The 21,881-nt window shown below is 41.2% G+C and overlaps 1 protein-coding gene across 1 annotated transcript in view; it reads right to left on the reverse strand.

Moving 5' to 3' along the window:
- Nucleotides 1-2,591: 2,591 nt before the first annotated feature.
- rtn4r (reticulon 4 receptor) overlaps nt 2,592-21,881 on the reverse strand; it is a 51,767-nt gene continuing 32,477 nt past the window's right edge. The window contains exon 2 of the mRNA XM_088293194.1: nt 2,592-4,657. Within this exon, the coding sequence (XP_088149320.1) occupies nt 3,276-4,657 (1,382 nt within the window). The 3' untranslated portion in view covers nt 2,592-3,275. The remainder of the gene's footprint in view (nt 4,658-21,881) is intronic.

Here is a 21,881-nt window from a genome sequence, read left to right on the forward strand (position 1 = left end):
GCGACCTTATGATTGCACATATGGTTTGACGAATTATTTTCATCAAGGCTGAGATATATTAGTGTGATTTATGCAAGTGGGTCAGCCCCGAAAAAACGATGCGGTTGGCAATCGGGACGGATTTAATAATTGCATTTTATTTGTAAAATGTCAGGCCACGCGGTATAGTTCGTGTAAGGATAAAACATGGTCAGCTGTTCTGTTTTAACAAGCAGTGGAATTATTATGACTCTCGCAAGCGACACCTTATTACTTCGATCCAGCCGGGCTGTTACTGCTTCCAGCCCGTCAGTGTCCATCAGTTCCATTCTATTGGAAGGGCCTTGTTGATTTTCCCACTTGAGTCAATAATATCCTCTCAGGTTTACATCAATATTCTTTCTTTTCCATATTAATCGAGGACAACACTCCAGGGACTTATGGAGACACTTCACTTTAGTTGATTTGATTTGTATTACATCAGTGTTGACTGGCCACAGCTCAAAATCGGAGTTTATTTCTTAAACTCCAGGCGGAATCACACGTGTATTTATTCATTGACGAGGTCTTTATTTGTGAAAAGGATTAAGTATGGCGACAGAAGCAATGCTGTCTGTTGATTGGCTTTAATTATTTTTTTTGTCACACCGGCAAAGGAATGCGCTTCACCGATAAGCAGGTTCTATTTGTGTGTCCTTTAAATATGGTATCAGTTCTAATCAATAATTCAGTGCAATTGAAACAGGACTAATTATCATACTTACGTTTCAGCATGTCACATGCGTGAACAGCGAGTGTTTTTCTATTCACATATTTAGTAATATTTCATTAATAATCATTTATTTAATATTTTATTACAGTATTTGTTCTATCACAGTGCTCGTTGTATTTGTTTCATTCATACATTTGTTAAAGTATGGAACCCGGCTTGAATAGGAGAGAGGCCACGTTTGCTACAATTTATTTGTTACAATATTATTATCATCTATTGCGCCTGAGCTACAGTATGCAAAGAATACAAAGCCCTACCCTACTCATTATGATGCCTGTAGGGTTATTTCTAAATTCGGGGTCATGATGAGTTTGATAATTCAACCTAGATAATAAGCGATGCAGCACCGTTTGCTATATGAATAACTATTTCTAATGAGATGCTGAATTCCATGATGCTGCTTGAGGCGGCAGCCACTAACGGCTTCTAAATACGCTGCGTGAATGTCGACCATGTTTAAAATGAGAGATTCTAGCACAAATCAACGATTTCTTTCAGACAGCCAGTCGAACCATCATTGACATTTATGATTCACTCACATTATTCATAAACAACGTCATAAACAGTTAATATTAGGGTGGTGGACCGGATGAAATGGATGATAATGAGAAATGGCATTGAAGCATCTGTTAAATAATAATAATAATATTCCCTTTATTAGTCCCACAATGGGGAAATTCAAGATTCGAACCCAGGTCTCCTGGGGAGACTGGGTCCTGAACGCGGCGCCTTAGACCACTCGGCCATCCTGGCAGCCACTCGGCCATCCTGGCAGTGGTCCCCAACTTTTTTTCTGCCGTGGATTGGTTCATACAAGTCCATAAGTTTGGCGGACTGGCAACCGGTGGTAGGGGTGCAGGGGGAGCTGGCACTTGTTGCTAATGCTAACAGCTAGCTGCAGGCTAGTAGTACCCACTAACGACCAGCGACTTGTGTCGTGTCATACAATGACGGCGTTTATTAACTATCGATTTGATAGCGTCCTAAATTAGCAACTCAATATGAATTCTGGATGGCATGTGTTGATGTTGGTGGCTATGTAATATCAATTAAATTAGAATTAGAAATTAGAAATCCCTTTATTGTCATTGTACTCAAGGAGAAAAGTTGAAAATGGAAGTCATGGTAGCCGCTACGCCACCACGAGGACCAACTTCAAAGTAAAAGACTATTAAGATGATTCCATTGGCATCAGTGACTCGATGTATTAGTTGTTAAGCTTTATTTTTAAGTTAGCCATTGCGGAGGCTGCGTGTTTGTTGAGTATGTTTGCAGCTTCTTTAACACGTCTGTCTGAAATGAAGGTGATAGGACAAGAAACAGAAAAAAAAATCCTTTATCATTAATTTGAGGACTCATTTCACCTCTCGTTACCAAAATTCTCCCATATATGCGACTTACATGGAGTTACTGACCCAAACCGTGGTGCTTGATCCATACGGCTCACGGGTCAAAGATGATCCGTTGCACCACGAGTCACGAGTCCATCATAGATGGCTGTAATGGAGAGCCTGTCATTTTTCAAAACAAGATTTTTTTTTGCCTCAATAAATAAAACAGAAGTACGAAAATTTTTGTTTCTTTCATCTGTGCGGTCCGCCGCGGCCTGGTCGGAAGTGGCCCGCGCCCGGTGGATTAAACTATTCTGTATTGCCCCATATAGTGTCAGAACGCCTTGTACTTACCCGATGAGAGTATGAGCCAGTTAGTAAGGGAAAGGCAATGATAAATAATATTCATCCTAATTGAGGTACGGCGGTATTGCAGCACAAGGCAGCATTTAAGGAAATGGTAAAATGGTGGAATGGAAAAGTCCTCAAAAAAGAACACACTCTCAAAATTATCTATGAAATAAGAACTTTTATTCATAATATATTCATACTTGTACACAAGTAAAATAAAATGCATATCTATGGTTCCATTGCAATAAACAAATTGACAGCATTCTTTTGGCAAATGCTACCCATATATCCTTTCTCTTGTGAAAATAAAATAAAAAATGGATAAAAAGATAAAACAACAATTTTTAACATAACAAAGAGAACATTACCCAACAGATGCATCACTTTCAATAAATAATGAGGGGCAGGGATTCCTTAGTTTTCATTAAATGGACCCAACATTCGTCATGTGCTTACTGTGTGGGATTGCTTTTCCTTTTTTTGATTTTTTTAAATTTTTAAACTCTGTCTCTTGTTGTTCTCTAAGCAGTAGAAGCTTTTAAGGGAGGAAACAGGGGAGCAAATCTCCAAAATGTAGCTTAGACACATACAGTTCAGTACATATAGAACAAACAATTTTGGGCACCGATTCATTATTTACATCATATCTGTAGTGTTCTGTAAAGGCATCCATTTTGTTTAACGTACTCTATCTTCATCCTCGTTTCTTTTCACCGTCGCACGGTGAACGTAGCAACTCCCGTTTCAGTCACTGCCTGCTGTCGATGACCGTGCATCATCTCTAATCATTGTCATGAGCATCCACAATCTTCATTCCTGCTTTTAGAATTATATCAGGAGTCCTAAGACATGGCTAGAGAGATCCAGATGGTGGGAATGAGGAGAAAGCGCAGCACTTGCAACGTAGCACCCCGACCTTTAATGCAGTGGGTGTCTGATCTGGGCTTTTTGGAGCACTTCTTTTTCTTTTTGTTTGAGGCTGTAGATGATTCTAGACTGTCTATAAGGTTAGGGTTCATATTTTCCAAAGACTTGTCCAGGGTGTTGGATAAGGTTCCAAGAGGTCCGTCGTTCTGCTTGTTCTGGGTGTCATTTTTCGTTCTTTCTGGATCCTTAAATTTCGTCTTGGACATGTTCTCCTTTTCCTTCAAGGGGTTGTTAGTAATTTGGCGACTCTTGCCAGACAGGATAGAGGACTTATCGTTATCGCCGAGACAACACCGAGGAATTGTGTCCCCTTGAGGATTTTCGGTGGAGGGGAACTTCCCAGACTGGGCCTTGGAGGTGAAGAGATTGGTCTGGATTTGAGGCGTTTCCACACAACCCTCCAAGTCTTCACTCTTTAGCCGTATCAAGTCCTTTCCTGCCAGCAATTCTGGAATGTCGCACTCCAACTCAGAGCTGGAACCCTTGAAACGTTTGAACCACTCCCACAGGGTCCTGGCCCGACAGTCACAGATCCACTGGTTACCATTCAAACGCAAGTACTGGAGGGTGCTAAGCGGATCCATGGTTTCCCCCGTCAAGACGGTGAGGTTGTTGAAAAACAAAAACAGGGATTTCAGCTTAGCCAAATCACTAAAAGCCCTCGGTTGGACAAAAATGACACGGTTCTGGTGTAGCAGCAGACGATCGAGATTGATTAAACCACGGAACATGTTGTCAGTCACTATCTTGATCTTGTTATTGTGCAGGTAGAGATAAGTCAGGTTGGCCAGGTCCAGAAAAGTGTCGTCATGCAAGGTTAAAATGTTATTATCCTGCAAGTAAAGGTACTGTAGGGAGAACATTCCTCGGAAAACCCCCACAGGCAGCTCTGATAGGCCGCACCTGTGCAGGTGGAGTGTGTGCAGCTTCGTTAAGCCTCGGAAGGCCGTCGGGCTGATTGTGCGAAGGTTGCCATTGTCGCCAATGTCCAGTTCCTCCAGTTTCTCCAAGCCGTAGAAGGCTCCGGCCTCTATGTGGCTAATGTTGTTCGAGTAGAGCCACAGGACGGTGAGATTTTGGCAAGAGCTGAAGCTTGTGGATCTCACAACCGTCAGCTTGTTGCTCTGGAGGAAGATTCGCTGGCTCCGCACAGGAATCTCAGTGGGGATGGAAAAAAGTCCTTGTTGTTGGCATGCCACAGTGGGCCGGGGTTCACTGTAGCACACACACTTAGCGGGGCAGCTGTCACTTTGCTGTGCAAAGTTCAGCCACATGATCAGAACCAGGAACCGCCCCCCTGAAAAGACAAGAAAAAACAGCAAACGCATTAGAAAATAGCTTGACAGCAACTTGCAACCGTTTCATTGTCTATTCACAACATTTTAAAGACTATTTGATTCACGATGCAGACATAAACCGCCTTTTTACCTTCATAATGATGTTTTATTCCCCATTTTATTCTGTAAAGTGTATAGTAGTAATTGGCAAAATATTTGCAGCAAGGGAGTAATTCTCTCTCAGCTGCCTATCCAAGGACCAAACCAGCAGAAATGACCCGTCGAAGTAGATGAATTTAGAACTCATTATGTGAACAACGTCTACTCTAATTTGGTAGCCATATATAATGTTTTTCCGAGGGAGATAGGAAGGTATTGAATGCTTGGAGTCGAGGTGAAAAGAACGCTCGCCATCTTCAGCTCATTTTCAACGGAAGTGCTGAACTGCAAATGTGGACTAAACGTTTTTAACTGGGCTTTGTCATTCGAACATGCTGCAAAATCATCCGAACGTACTGCTCAGTTGTTCAAGTAGTTGTTTGACCAAGTTTTTTGAACATACTGTATATGGTAGTCATCTTTTTTTTTTTTTTGCATTTAGCCCAAGTTTTAAGAATATGTTTGAATGACTTTGTCAATCAATATGTTAAAACAGTGCGAACGCCGGAGGAGGAGGGTATATACAGTGTACGTGACACTCCGAAAGCGAATCGTCGGCCGTTACATGGTTCAACCGGCCCGGAAATAGACTGGCCATCATCATATTTTCCTGAATTTCCCGATGGCCATCACGCCCCTCGCTTCAACCCTTCACGGCCAGGAGATGCAGTTTATGCCCTTATAGCTTTGTTTGCCCTCAAGGCATCTCTGTTCAAAATGAGGCATATTTTGCATTTTCAAGCATTAATTATGCTTTCGTGCCAGCGTTATTCAGATGAGCTTATGGCATAGAAGCTTATGGTTTGAAAGTGAAACCGACTGGATTATTACGTGAATAATCACTTGGTGTGTGACTGCCTTTCGAACGACTGGCGTAAAACGGATGTGTATCTCACAGTGCTCACACGTTGCATGTGTGGCAGAAGCATGTCTTAGTATCAGCAAGGAACTGCAGAAACAACATCCAAATCTCTCAAATCCCCTCTAGCTCCTGTCCAAGGAGCTGAGATGTTCGATTATACGCTCCCATGCATGCGTTTGAATCCCAGGCTTGCTGCAATGACAGGTGCTGAGACCTGAAGAAAAACAAAATGCATGAGCCTTACTCAGCCTTCCGTCCATCTCTCGTCATTTCCCTGCAATGTATAGCGGGTGCAGCTCATTTGTGAACGTGTTAAAGCGAGCCCCACTGTGGCCCGGTGGAGGGCCTCTGCTGCAATTTCCCTCCAATCGCCCTGCCACCGGAAAGCTGTCAAGACTTTACATTCTTTCTGCATCGCAGCACTTTTTCTCCCAGCAGTGCCTAACAATAGCAATATTTCACCGCACAGCACGCTCCGTGTAGCTCCTCTCCCGTCTCCTTTTTTCTGCAACCCCTCAATGCTGTCTATTCATTACCAGGCTATTTCCACCCACGCGTCACATGTCAAAGTCAGCTTTCCTCTGCTCTCGGCGTATTATGTCCTGTCTTTGTTAGCATCTGTTTGAATGACAGCATCGGGCCCTCTATGTCGTCAACTCTATCACAATTATGCCAGCACAGTCACTTATCCAGTATGCATATGTCGATAATTTATGTTATTCCTGTTTCTTCAGATGAAAATGCATGTGGGTCCAAAAATATTCAACCCTTAGCATAGCAAGTATGTACAGTGCCGACGTCTATTCATTACTTAACATAACCTGGTCACTTCTGTGTCACAATTGGAGATGGAATGAAACTAACATAAATTTTAAATGGTCAGCTATAAGAGTGATATTGATCAAGTGACAGATAAAAGACATGTGTGCCAGCATGTAGGACGATATCATAAGGTTTTACTTTTGAATTCATTGGTGAGTTCAGAGTTCCTGCGGATCATTAAAAAAAAGTTATTGAATCCATGAATGTAAATTTAAGGACTTGGGCAAAAATGTCTTTCAAAAGTCTCAAAAAATGTATAAGTGGGATTTTATGGGTGCAAATGTTTTCAAATCTCAAAATGAATTCACATTCTTTAATCAATGAAACAGTTTTGGTGATAAAAAAAAAACATTGCCATGTGGCGCAAGTTGAACTACCACCCTTTTTTTTTTGCTCTCCATTCATCCCCAAGGCTTCTTTCCTTTTACTCTTGCAGCGTTTCCCTCTCTCACATCTTTGGTTGCTGTTTCAAGGACTTTGATGGGGGCTGAACCCCTCTTAATTTTGTGCACAAGGCGGGCGGCATTTACTTCCATCGACACACTATGTGACATGACTGTATTTTGAGCAATATGCGTGTCACTTCATGGACGCATTCTGGTTACATCTGTTTCATCACTTTTGTTTTTTTAATTTGAGCCACTATATACAAAGATGGGATTTAACAATAAATAAATCAAATCGGAACTGGGCTGTGTTTAAAACAGCCTGGTGTGTATACACATATTAAAAGGTTTTGTCCTCAACTAACTCCTCGCTTATTTACCTTTGTTGTCAATGTATATGAAGGCACGAAGGGTACCGATTAGAATTTTTTTTTTTCCGAACTGATATCTTTGTTTTTACTGCTGCTGCTGCTCAGTCTAAAAATACACCAAGGTTGTGTAAATAAAATGTTTTTCTTATCGTCTTCTGCCAGTTTTGTTTTCAACACTTAATCTCATCCTATCTGCTGTGTCAAAACATGCTTCTAAGCACTGGCTCCCTGTTTCAAGACCCCGCTAGTGGCATGTCTTCGGAGAGCTACAGCTTTGTACAACAGCAATCATCACTCAGTGGGAAGCAGACGAGCCACTTTTTGTTTCCTCTTGACTGACATTGTAGGCCCTTCTGCTTAGAGTATATCGCTCCGCACCCTTAACGCTATTTACAATTGGACCCTGGCAGTTGAGGACAGATTTGCTGGCTATGACTAGACTTCAGCGATACTCCATTTGATTGATAGAACAATTTCTCCATCAAAACAAAGATGCTTAAACTGTGCGGTCACGATGGGCTATTCATCATCAGGCAGTATGCCGCTTATCCTGTTCGGGGTCACCACAAGGGGATGAAGCTTATGCCAGATGACTTGGGTGGAAGCCAGATCAGGCTCTGGGCTGGTCGCCTGTCAACCGCAGGGTGATTATGAGCAACACAATGAGTGGAAATCGATCCCCTGCCGGCTGCATGACAGGCAGAATTGTCAACCGCTACACTACCAAGTCCCAAAATTCTTCTTTTGGAAATACACGAAATAACGTGTCAGGTATTAGAGGTAGTTTGAGGAAGAGGAGGACCCAAAATGCCGGGAAGTGAGGCAGGAGTAACTTAAAGGGGTATTTAATTTGAAAAAAACTAAAACGCAAACAAGGGAATCACAAATAAATGAGACAACGAGGAGCACCTGGACAAGACACGAGTTGGAAGGAGCTGATTGGTTAACACTGGGACTGTGGCAGACGAACATAATGGGCATGATGGGACACACCTAACACAAGGAAAAAACATGAAACGAAATCCTGAACCAAAAACGACAGACAGATCATGACAACATGCATGGTCTAAAAGCATACAGGGTGTGTATAAATTACTACGGAGGAGTGTAAATATTGTAGACTATCTAAAGAGGTAACATGAATCTACCTAATAGAAAAGGTGTCTGCAGCCGGATGATATATTTAAATGGAGTACTGTATAAATTGCGCACAATATTTCCTGCAGGGTTGTTGCGACTCTCCGCATGGAAACACTTCAACTCACACTGACATCAGCCCTGCAGCATAAGAGAGTGGGTAACGTCACGAAGATAAGGATAAGATTTCAGCATTCTGGTTTCAAATATGACAGCCTGAGAAACCTGCTTTAATATAAAGTGGACTAGCGCTATCGGGGGAGATATGGGGAGCGCCCGAACACAAATCGTGAATTTATGTGACTAAGTGAAGCTCCTCGAAAAGTAATTCCAAATTGTCTATATTAATAGCCTAACACAAATATACCACAAACTATGATCCCAAAACACTTTAATGGCAGTTAAAGCGCTAAAAATAAAGTGCTTACAGTTAAGCAGCCATCAGAATACACGTCAACAATTGCGATGATGAAGATTTACTGTGTGGTTCAATCTGTTGAAAACAATCAAACAGTTGACTTCGATAGCAACATGCTGGAGATACATTGATGGAGTTGACACTTCTGGGGGGGCAAAGGTGAAACTCAACTGATTAGGAACAACATTAGTGACAACACTAGCTAGCGGTTGTAGATCACTTCAGCTGATGCCACAAATTCCACTGGTTTAGTCCTAGCAGCCGCTGCAGACAGGGCCACCGCCATTATAGGGTGACTATCGATCACAAAGCCAACATGTCTGGCGTCAGAATCGTGATTGGATTAAATTTGGTTGAACAGACAAAATAGTTGGATGTTTTTCTTTTGGTGTGGTGGCCGACAGTGTCCATTTGTTGTGGCCCCATCCCTGAATTTCCCTTATTTTTTCAAGTGTTTCTGTGAATACTTTTTGTCTGAAACGGCTTGAGGATGGAGGTTATTGCGCAATTTGTCACATTATCATATATGCATATTAAAGTCAAGAGATTTCTTTTCACGGCACTGATGTGGACACATATTTTTGTCTTACCCTGAAGTGAGGACAAAACACATCTAAAAGTAACCCTGTGCATGTGGACAGTTGAAAATAGACGATCACAGGACTAAGCATGTACGTGCAGTGAGCCACTTATGTATTCGTGGTACGTTTAGAAATTTGCGCAAACAATAATTTGCCCCAGTGCAAAACAAAACGCACGCACATTCCTCCAATCCCCAAAGAAGGCAAAGGTCATCCCAGGACACTCTCAAGAGCCTGTCCATCATGGTGGCTTTACTTAGACACGCCAGGGATTTGGTAAGGGTGGCTAACATGACAGTCTCATCAGCCCAACCCCCCCGAGTGGAAGCGACATATCTGTCAGAGATGAAACGCATTCCTCTCCACCGGGACCTCCTGGCCTTTTTCCGGAATCATACATTATTGTGTTGCTCAGAGGCAGCGCCTGTATTGAATATAGTTGTGATTCCTTCCTCTAAGGTTACGTCTCCGTGTGAATCCATTCAAGCATGCATAATTTGCTTCCAACATTTGCATAACTTTGAGAAACCATTTCAGATAAAAGCAATGTAAGCCCTAATTTTTGATTAGACTATCAGTGACTGGCGAAACGACGCTTTGACCTCCAGCTGTAAGGGTCATTTTTGCCATTTCAAGTGGTGTATTTACACCTTGATTAGACAAGAACGTTACAAGGACTGCACCACCTTTGTTGTCATCCGTTCCTGCTTCACATTAACCGCTTTATCTGTGCCCATTTGTTTTCTCTTGCCGGCGTATCAACAGGGGCTCGCCGCCTTCTGGTGTTCATTGCAAACAAACCCCGCATGCTGTCAATATGCCTCCACAAATTAGTAACTGGCTATATGCTACGGTTGCTGGATGGAATTGAAACAGTCACAGGATTGCAGAAATGGGTGATATCTTTCCTGCCAAATCATTATGTCTGTTGACCCTAAAAGAAATCAATATAATTTCTCGACAATAATGATATATTCTTGGGGACTATATAGACCAGGGCCGGCCCTAGCCAATTTGATGCGTTAGTCACATCGCTGATTTTCATACGTTTATAAAGGAAGTAAAATTTTAAAGATCAATCAGACACATTAGCCCAGGTATCCACAATCCATTCACAAATTGTGGCGTAAATCGCCCGGCGCTGCCTCCCAGTCTTTGTAAAGCTGTGTACCGTGCGCATGCTGTCCTCAGTCACATCCATCTTTCGTCTGTGAGAAGCAACATGTCGGCAGGAAATGTTCCCAGGAAATGTCACACAACATTTACAGATTTTGGAACTCACAAATGAGGGGTGTCGCATTATTAGGTGTCCCATCCATTTTGGAGTAAATGAAAGACTTCTAAGTGCGCCTTCTGGTCGTAAAAAAACGGTACCCTTGGATTTGTTTTGGGGATAATGTTCAATTAACATGTGAAAAAAACTTTTGTGATGAATAAATCGGGCTACTGGATTATGAAAAAAATATTAATCACAATTATTTTAGTAATAATGGAAATCACGATTATTCAAACTGATATTTTTTGGGGGTACAAAACAAAAAAAATGTATGAATGAAAACAATATTCAAACAAATCAAATTTATTTTATCTTAAAATAATTAACAGGTACAAATGTTTAAAGTAGTTTTTTTTGTAGAAAGAAACAGTGCATGGAGTTTACTTGCTCTCCACTTATAAATGGCCTTAGATCTATTTTAATAAAACAAATTCAATAGAATGCTCAACTTATGAACTCAAGTATGCACGCTATACTATTAGACATTGGAAAATGAGTACTAAATATTCTGTATATAATAATTATTTTTTTAATGATTGTCAATTTTACAATCGTTGAGTGTAATAATCGTAATTGTGCTTGAATTTCGATTAATTGCACAGCCCTATGCTTAAATGTTGCTGACAGGTCAAGTCTTCAGTCATATTTAAGGAGTCATTAAGCCTCGAGTTTCAGCTCTGCAGAATCAAGAGTGATTTTGTCAAAGATGAAATGTAACACTTGACATAAAAATCCATCTCTGAATTTCTACGTTTTTGACATTTGATCGAGAATTAAGCATGGCAGCCGTGGAAGAACTGGAAATATATTTGAAGGAAGTTTCCTTTGAACTCTTCTTTGCCCAGAAAGCTGTGAAAAATGTCACATAATGGAAAGAAATTGACCATTCCGGAAAGTGTTATGGTTGTTCGTAAGGTCATATTCCCATGGAGGGGGTTGCGATCATGAAGGACATGTTGTGCCTTTTATGACGTTATGTCCCATGCCACAGAGATCATCATCAATTATTAGAATTGGAGGTAAAGTCATGTGAAGCATTTTCCACAATGTAGTTCCAGTTGCTTTTGGCTTCAAACCAGTCATTGTGAAAAATGCACTTTGATGTGTTGTACGGTTTGCACCGTGGGTACATTTCTCTCTCGACGGGAAATGATGCATCTTCATCTTACCCTACAAGTACACACATTCAAAAAAATGCGCAAGTCCTTACGATATCGATGAAGCAGACGCTCTGATCTGAAATGAAGATACACGCGTCAGATCAAAGTGGTTATTTAGGACATGATGGAGAAGAGGGGCACGGCGTAGTGTTGCGGGGGCATTAGCGGCACTCCCGGAATGCAGATGAGGACACGATTAGATGGCCGGATTGGAGATGAGGGGAGGGGACAGATGAGGTCCTGTTTGACACACATGCGACACAGCGCTGGCCCAAGCAGATGGCTCATGAATAACTGAGGGAAGCGCTGGTTGGCAGGACCAGGCGAGGGTGTGAGTGTGTGTGCATGTCAACAGAGAGGCCGCGCACACACACACGCATATGCGAATGTTCCACAGAAAAGATGAAAATCAATAAAGAAGAAAGCACAGCAAATGCTTCAGGATAACACTGGCAGGCAGATCTTGTCACATCGCTAAAATGGATGCAGTTAAGTAGAGCCAGTGGGATGACCATGTCCAGACAGCGAGAGAATGAGCTCGCAATCAGGGGGCTGTCGGATCGAATCCCCCCTTGACTGGTGAAAAATTGAATGGGAAAGTGGAAGTGAAGAGTTCTCCCTTTTTCACCAAATACCATCAAATTATCATCAAGGCTGTGAGTGATTCGCTGACCTCCCAAGTTAGCCAATTTTGTTATCAGGCTCGAGCTCCAACCCAACGTGAAGATGCCACTTCCACATTCATTGGTTAGCCATAACAGCATAATATTGCAGTCTACTCAACACTTTTGCTTTGGAAACACACTTTTTAAATGTGTACATGTCATTGCATGGTCGCAGTCCTTTGCAGAACTACTAATCAACTTCGGGCAACGTTGTTTGGATTTCAAAGCCCAAAAAGTATGGAAGTAAAAGATTCATCATTATTATGGTGTTAGATTCATGCCACAATTATGTCAGCGTAATGTCAAACACCGCGTACAAAAACATGTTTTGTGTGTACAAAACTGTGTATCGTGTGTACAATAACCTCAAGACGTACAAGACGCTGATTTACGCTTGCTATGCAGGCATGATAACCGTGCCACGATTCTTAACCAATCAGGAGTCGGACATGAGGGCTAGTTCAAGTTTAGAAAATACGATAATTGTGACTTTCAGCCACACACAAGTATTATTGCACTTTTAGGCAACATCAAGGTATTTCTCTGCAGAATGTTTTTTTTTAATGCTGTATAAACACAGAAAAAGCTGCAAGGTTATACAATTTTGCAAAAACATTCGCGCATGTGCTTCACGCTGACTTCACATTCCAAATGAAATGGAATAGAGACAAGCATGATGTTGGTCTTTGAGTCACTTAACACGTGCGCGTCTTACGCAGCATCCATTTCCGGTGTGAGCAATCACAGTTCTCAAATGAGCCGACATGACCCCTGATGAATGACATTTTAAAAGCATGGAAAGCGCCAGTCAACGTCACCTTACAGCTTCAGATAACGCCAACACATCCGCAAATAAAAAAAAACAAGACGCGTTCATACGGTGATGATGATAACACAAGTAGAGGCGGTCTGACCGGAAGGCACACTTGAATCCGTGTTGAAACGTTTTGGAATTCCATTGCAGTGTGTTTTGGCCGGAGGCGAAAGACGCAATCTCGACTGGGATCGCCGGACTCCAGCGGGTGGTGAAGAAGGTGGATGTCACAACATGTTTTTGGCAGGGTCACTCGTACAAATGCCAAAAGTTTGGCAGTGGCTCGCGTTGTGTCCAAGAGGAACAAGCTCTCTGGACCGAAAAGATGGCAAGGGAAAATAAGTGTGAGCAGTCTATTTGGTGGTGTGGCGCGGAATGCAACCTGGGACGGAAATAACTTTCAGGAAATACGCCGGCACAGATCAAAGAGTCATGAATTGGGATACGTAAAAAAAAAAACATTATACCAATATGTTTGAAAGCCGGAAGGAAACATATTTTATAATTTTTTTTATGGTTTTATTACTCTCACTAATGTCTGCAGTACATGATTTCCATTCGGCATTTTTCTCATAATTCCGCAGGATAAGTGCACGCGATGTCAATACCCTTTGACATTAAGTTTTTACTATTTGCCTACAAGTCCGTCCGAATGTATTTGCAAACACATATAACCGTTGCCAGGGAAAAATATTTATTCCACATTGGCCGTTCCACACTTTCGTAGCCTTGAACCATGACCCTCCGATTGAAGACTGAATTAAAACCTTGACGAGTCGGTGTGTGACAAGACCAAAGTGTCTTGGCGTCAGCTCCTTTCCCAGGACACGTTTTTAAACGGCTGTGTTTGTGTTATTTGGTGTTTTTAACGTTTTCACTAGGGCAAAAGTAATGAAAAGCCACAGACGTAAATGACAATGACTTTGGTCAAAACTTGAAAAAATTTATTTTTTTCAAGTTGTCTATGTTATCACTCAAATGTTTTTCTTACATATACAGTCAACTTCATTTTTTCCTTTCATAAAAATGTAAAAAATAAAATAAAATGTGATTAGATTTTGTTTTGCTTCATGTCTTGTCTAATCGTCAAGATGGGCAATCAGCTGCTACCAAGCGCTCGAGTCTCGTCCAGGTGCTCCTTGTTGTCTCATCAATTTGCGTGCATTTAGTTTCTTCTTTTTTTGCAGTCCGGTCCGATTGTTTTTTTTTTCCTTGCTTTTTGTCACGCATCCTTCATCATCATGTTTTCTGCTTGATCCTCAGCGATGAGTGTCTTGTTTCGCCTGTATCTCTTTGTTACTTTACATAATCACTTTGATCTTTTAACCTTTTTTTTTTCCAGATCATACGATACAACTTTTGCTTTTGTCTTTTCTCGAACAAATCTTTGGAGTACATCCTACAACATTTGCCGACACTTGGGCCTTGCCTTCACAACACCACAAAAATCCAAATCCATGCCAGTGAATATCTCCCAAGTCAAACATCCTCCTTGAACTGTTCATGTTTGAATCCGATTGGACTGTTACCCAGTTCACCTTGGGGCAAAGTATGAGAAATCCCCTCTTTGTTTCAAGTTTGCAACAGACTGAGGCGATGTGAGTTGTTTGACAAACCGTTAGTCTTATTTTCACAGAAGAAGACTATTAAGCATTTTAGTTGGCATTCTCTTCCTTTTATTCTGATAAACGATCTCGCCGTTGTTTGTTTTGCTCCAAAAGATAACCTTTATGAAATTTAAACACTTCATTTGGTGACCTTTTGTTTCTCAGTTGCAGTTGCCAAAACCTTATTTTACAGCCCGAGACTTTTATGAGGTATCTTATGGACATTTATTTCTCTCTTTTTCACTTCTTTACAGTCCCGATCAGATCAGGTCACCTCCTGAGTATGATGCTGCGTCAATGGATATGTTCATAAAAATAAAAAAATGAAAGTGACATAATATAGCAAACATTGACAATCAAGGCACTGGAAATGCTGCCTTGTAAATAAATCTATGTTTACATTACCCCAGAAACGTGAACTGAGAGGTGAGACTTAATTTATGCTCAAAGGCGAAGTCAACCACAAAAATGTCTTCACAATAATTATGTTCTATGTGAAAACTCACTCGTTAAGTGTGTTAAGTTTAGTATTGACTTATAAAGGGAACACAATGTCAACGTTTTAAGATTTTTCTTGATGACAAACCTTGAAGGGGATGTCGGCCCCAAAAAGTTCCTTATAAGAAAATGTTTTATACAAGCCCACTAGTGGAAACATGGCATTCTGATTATTATTGCGTGTGTGGAATACGAGTTAAGCGGCAAAATCGCCCAGTTTTTAGCCATCTCAGATGGCGGCCATTTTGTCATTTTCTGTCGATTGAAAATGACATCACCGGTGCCAGGGCTAAAAATAACGACCAATCATGGCTCACCTTTTTTTTTTGAAGCTGAGCCATGATTGATTGTTATCTGATCCCTGAGCAACTGTGATGCCATTTTTGGTCAACAGCAAGTGACAAAATGGCCGCTCCAAGAGATGGACAAAAACGAGTGAATTTCACTGCGTAACTCATATTCCACAAACACAATATTACCCAGAATGCCATGTTTCGATAATGGGGCTGCAGAGAACATGATAAGAATTTTTTGGGGTTGTCTACCCATTTATGATTTGTCACCAAGACAAACCTCAAAGGTTGAGTTGTGTTCCCGGCATAAACCAGTGTTAAACGTAACACACTAAATGAGTGAGTTTTCACTTTTCAAATATTTTTATCATATTGATAAAGTGATGCTACAGTCATATCTTGCGAGCAGTTTGAACACTGCATGCAAACCCCCTCTTTAAAAGGTAAAAAAAAAAAAATAAATAAATAAAAAAGCAATAGTATTGGAAGTTAACTGCAGTAAAACATGGCCCACTCAGAGTTTTTGCATCTTTTTGCCAAAGTCCAATTGTCGTTTGGGTTTTTGCCTTTCTAAGTAAATGTAACCAGTGCAGAAAGGAGACGGAGATGACACTTAACAAGACAAACCACAAATGTCACTTTTTACTGTCATAATATATTCAACCTCAATATCTACTTCAGTTGGGCAATATTCCACTCTGCTGGACTCACCCACTGACTACGCGGAATAATGAGTCTCACGCAGTCACTTCAGACAGACCCAACATCGCAAACATGGATGAGCTATATCATGGGACACGCATGAAAGCAATCACGCACAGAAAGCAGAAGCAGTTTTCTCGCCAATGCTGAATGTTAAATTGTTAAAAAAAATGTCATGAGTAGAGAGACTGAAATGTGCCCATGCGTGCGTCAACAGCAGCAACACTCCATTGAATGCCGAGGTTATTTTTTTCTTTGAGATTGGGCCATTTGAATATTTTGTGAGTGCATTAAGTTGCAAAAAGATGTGACGGCAGACATGAGTGCGAGATGCGCTCGAAGCCTGTTTAGAATCTCATTGACAGCCTGGATTGTTCTCAAAAATTGGAATTTTGCCACAATCTCCGTTTGTGTTGATTTTGAGTGGATTTGAGTTTTGTCATATTTTCCTTGTGTCCCTTTTTGTCCATATCTGTCTCATTGCGTTATTGCGGACCTGTGTTCATCAACTTAGTCTCTTGCGATTACCAATCAGCTCCCTCAGACACGCGTGTCTTGTCCAGGTGTTTCTCGTTATCTTGTCAGTTTGCATTTTTCCTCGTGTTCCATTCACACCGGAGAAAGTTCATGCTCGATCGTGCTAGCGGTGTTAAGGTACAATGAGTAATGCAGAGGACTATTTCCGTTTTTTTTTTTTTTTACAAAAATAAAACTTCCTGATTTCAAATAAATTCTAGTGAGTACAAAGTAAAATGTGAACGAATGATTGGAATTGAATAAAGATTACTAGTTAACCCCTTTTCAGGTGGGTTACACTTGTATTTACGTTTCCTGCTTTCTTTCTGTCCTTGTCTGTTAAATGTTTTAACTTTGAATCTTACTATTTCGACTGAGTTGATTTGGTATATGGGTAACACTTGACAATAAATACACACTAATAAGCATTAGCTAAGCATTTGTAAATACAGTAGTGATGATTTACAAAGCATGTTTCTGACATGAATAATCATTTGCATATAGTTTGTAAATACCTTATTAATATGACGTAATTCAAAAATTTTAATTTGTCATTTAGATAAATGGTATCAACAGAACAGAGGTAATGCTGAGATTCACATCACATTAAAAACTGCAAAATCATTCAGTGTGCAACTCCATACTGTAGACTGTCATTGGCGATCAGAAACAGAAAGTATCAGGTGGTACCAGGCAAAATAATAATGGGTAACACTTTATAATACGGTATTTACAAAAATGCTTATTAGTGTGTACTCATTAAAAAGTGCTACCAGTATTTTTTGTGCCAGGTGTCTAGTTTACGTTCCTTTTTTTTTTTGTTTTGCTTCCCTGCTTTTGGGTCCTCAATCACACAGAACCGCAACAAACACACAATGTCCACAAAACAAAAAATCCACTCAATGATTGATACTATTGTTTAGCTACTTTCTTGAAAACAAACAAAAAAAAAAACATGCAGAACACTGAGCAAAAATTGGCTAATTGTAGCCAATACTTTAATCTATTCTGGAGGCGTGTTAAACCCTGGAGGCATGTTGACCTGAAAAAAAGAAAGTCAAATCTCTCTCTCCCTTTCATCTCCTTGAAATCAATGTATTCATGTTGATAACAAGAGTCTGCGCCACGCTCCAATAGGAGAGGCATTATTAGCCGTGTTTGGCCTCTGCTGCATTTTACAATGCTGTAGCCTTTCTAAAAAGTCCATCACCTGCAAATGTGTTGTGTAATCCAAGCTATATATGGCCAGTGTTTGTGCTCCTCAAAGCGGATGGATTTGCATTTTGGTGAGTATATTGTAGCATCTCGCCACATCCGCATGCATCATTTTCACCATCACAGACCTTCGTGCTTTAATGTCAGCCACAAAGAAACTTGGGTTGGCAAACCTTGAAAAGCTCTCCTGCACCTTGTCGCACCTACTTTAGAGCAGCTAAAAACCAGTTAAGACAAAACTTGCTACACATGCAGACATTGTTTAGGGTGTGTCTCCCTTGTCTGTGCGTTGATAAGACAGAAGAAGAAGAAGAAGAAGAAATCCCTTTATTGTCATTGTACTCAAGTGTGCAACGAGATTAGAGGGCTCGTTTGGATGGGTATTGTCTTTGACGATGTTGAGAGAACCTTCTGGAACCATTTTGGAAGTGTTAAACTATCTTTCGAATCTGCGTGATTGACGAGACTCCGTGGCTGCGTGTCCATCATTCGGGTATTTATCTTTTTTGCTATTAAACTTGTTAAGATTTTGATTTGTCTTTGATGGCATAACAAGTATCAAAGACAAAGAGCCGCCAAACGTTTGGATGGAACACACCAGATGTGTGATTGAATGGACGGCTTGATTATCCAAGATGTGTCAGAAAAGCTCCGCGACTTGTGATTCATAAAATATATTTTAAATTCATCTATTTTTTTTTCTCAGGTGTCTAACACGTTTTCTCAGCCTTTTCTGCCATGCCTTCATTCACTCTTGGAAGCATTTTTGCGAGCATCTCTGATTATCTTATTTATATATTGTCGACACCGTTAAAACAACTCCCTTGATCTTGGGAAAGAGTAAGAAAAGAAAATCATGCAGACCCAGGCCAGGTAAGTTGGACGGTTGCTCCAGCACGACCATGTTATTCTCGGGCAGGAACTGTCAGATGCTCAGGGCGTTGTGATCAGTTACTTTGTGTCGGTGATGCAGCCAGGAGAAAAGCTCCTCTTTTTGCGCACTGAACAAAAATAAACCCCACAATCTTTTTATTTTTTCATATTAATGTGAAAGTAAATGGTCAGAATATATATGAACGTATGGGTCAATTGATTAGATTTATATTCCTCATCACCTTGTTGGACAGATGGGCGAATGGATGGTGCATTGATTAATGGCTCACACCTTGATGGATCAATACGGGATGGATGAAAGATCAATTCATGAACTCAACAGTAGTCCATTGACAGGAGTTCCGTCACCCTATGAGAACATCTCGCCATCAATTCGAGAGCTCTATGGACCACTTCGGTTTGTTAATTTCACTTTTGTGGGCTCTAACGGTTAAGAAAGGAAAAATAATGCTGCTGCTGCGGTGGATGTTTTTAGACATTCATTCGTTCTCTCACCTTGCAAGATGGGAATAAAACAGCTGTGGCCTTGTTGGTTTAATAAGCCCACTTCGCATATTGCCTAACAATGAGTGTTCCCTCCTCTGCGAGAATGAAAGTAGGGGAAAAAAAAAAACACATGTGCATTATTTACCAGTCGCCTCAATGCTGCCGCACCCTGTGCTGCGGGAAAATATTTTTTTTTTCAGCAGAGCATCTCTTATAAGAGGAATAAAGTGAAGGGGGGAAAGTGGGGACAAAGGCACAGAGAGCTTTGGAACGTCTCCACCTAGCTAAGGAATCAGTTAGATATCCCCCCCATAAGCCTCTACGCTATCTCGGCGTCTTTCTCTCTGTTGGCCTGATAAGGCCAACTCTTTACATCAAAGGCCTCCACAAATCAGACACCTTTGTTACTGCAAAGGTCGCACGCAGGCCCAAAGCTCAGTTGATGCCAGAAGTCATTGTTCGAGTGCCTTAATTCCCAGGTGAGGGATGATCCAAGGCTGAGTTCCCCCATAGCCCTTCCGCTGGCCCTCTCATCTCTCAAAACCACCAACTTGGGTTGCATCCAACGAGATAGGAGGTGACGTTTTAGCTTCCCATTTCACGATTTACGGCATGGAAGGCATCAGATAAGCCAAGAGTAAGGATCCAATAGTGGCGAGTCACCTTGCTGCCGCGGCATCTGAGCAAAGTATTGGCCAGGTTATCTACTTTTATTGCTCCTCTGAGGACACCCCGGCAACATATAGTAATCACTCCGGGAAAAATAGCGACTTTAATCTTTCAGTATATGGACAAATGTATTGGGAAAGCCGTCTGATACATCGACAGGAAATGAAAACAACATCCGGCCTTTTTGAAGTGTGTCCCTGGGATTATTTTGTTCCATTTATGAGTGGATGTTTGGCAAGAGGGCCAGGTTAACGCTTTTTAGTTCTTTCGTGTTGACGTAAAATCTGTACCAGCCAGTCTTGCTTACCCAACTCATCCAAGCATGCCTTAATGGGCCCTGCTTTGTGCAGTGGGCGCAGTCGTGCTGAATCAGGCTGCTCCCATAAAGTTGAAAGCATAGAGCTGTCCAAAATGTCTTGGTAAGATACCAACTTCACATTCCAGGGGTCTTGCCCAATCTATTATTTACTACCCAAATGGGGGAAAAAAGGTGTGTAGCAACCTTTTTTTTGTTGTTGTTGTCTGAATTCTTTCTGTTTTTGTTTCAGCTTCAAAACAAGCGTAATGCACAATGGCGCAATTGGACTGTGGCTATATTGCAGGATGACCCATCTGACAGCACTTCCTGCTTTGCTGCCCGGGTAATGAGTCATTCCTGCCCTGGAGGAAAGCAATCTGGTATTTTTAAACCACATCCTTCAGCTGTTCTTTTCTCCCTGAAGCGCCATCTTGGAAGCACCCGTTGGCTTGCAATATGAATAGCATTGCCAATGTCAGCGCTAATGGGCCCGATAGGGTGGAATAATACATATATTTTGCACCACCTGAGCTGTGACAAACTGCTTTTTCTCAGACAATTTAACGATAAATATTAAATGATCTGTTCAAGCAAATTCTTATTGCACGAGGGGGTGACATTTCATTGAGCCCATTCAAAAGAGTTTACTTTGTGGTACATGCACTGAACACTGGTCATTATCACAGCTGGGCCGACTTTGTCTCGTTAATCGAATAATCGAATTTGTCCAGCTTTCAAGAGGACTGTTGAAAAATACGAATCGATTCATTTCTTCGTATGATTTCATGTCCTGGAGCTTCTCTCAGCTGACTTTGGGCGAGACGTGGGGTACGCCCAGAGTGGCTCAGCTAATAGTGTCGAAAAACAACATTGTGCCGCAATCTGCAAATTGTTTGGATTCGATTTAGTTTAGCTTCATGTCAAGTCCAGTTTTTTTCTGTTTTCCTTGCCCATGTCGTTTCCTTTCCACCTGCTCTCGTCAGCCCCGTTCCTTGAGACATACAATCAGCCCCCTCCAGCCACTTGTGTGCCTCGTTGTCTCGTCACTTTGTTTGTCAATCTTTTGTTTCATGATTTTTGATCTTTTTAATTCTATATTATAATTATGCGCACTAGTTTCATTATTCAAAGGCAAGAGATCTGTGTGACCAATAATCCATGTCAAGCCACTTGCATTGTATATACTGGAAAGTCCACTTGATGTATTTGATTTTTAATCGGCGTATAACCCTCTCCTGTATCAAATCCACGTGAGCGTTCATTCTGTTTAGAGAGGCACTGGTGTTGCCATATCACCTGACAGCAGGGCTTTCAATCATTCCGCTGAGCTTGTAACATTTTGTTCTTAAAAACAGCAGCTGCCTAATTCTCACCACAGCTGCTCACTAGTGTCTTGCTAATTTACTAGCACGTAG

This window comes from Idiotropiscis lumnitzeri, chromosome 1 (assembly GCF_059441095.1).
Source record: "Idiotropiscis lumnitzeri isolate Australia: NSW breed Sydney's pygmy pipehorse chromosome 1, RoL_Ilum_1.0, whole genome shotgun sequence".
Lineage (NCBI taxonomy): Eukaryota > Metazoa > Chordata > Actinopteri > Syngnathiformes > Syngnathidae > Idiotropiscis > Idiotropiscis lumnitzeri.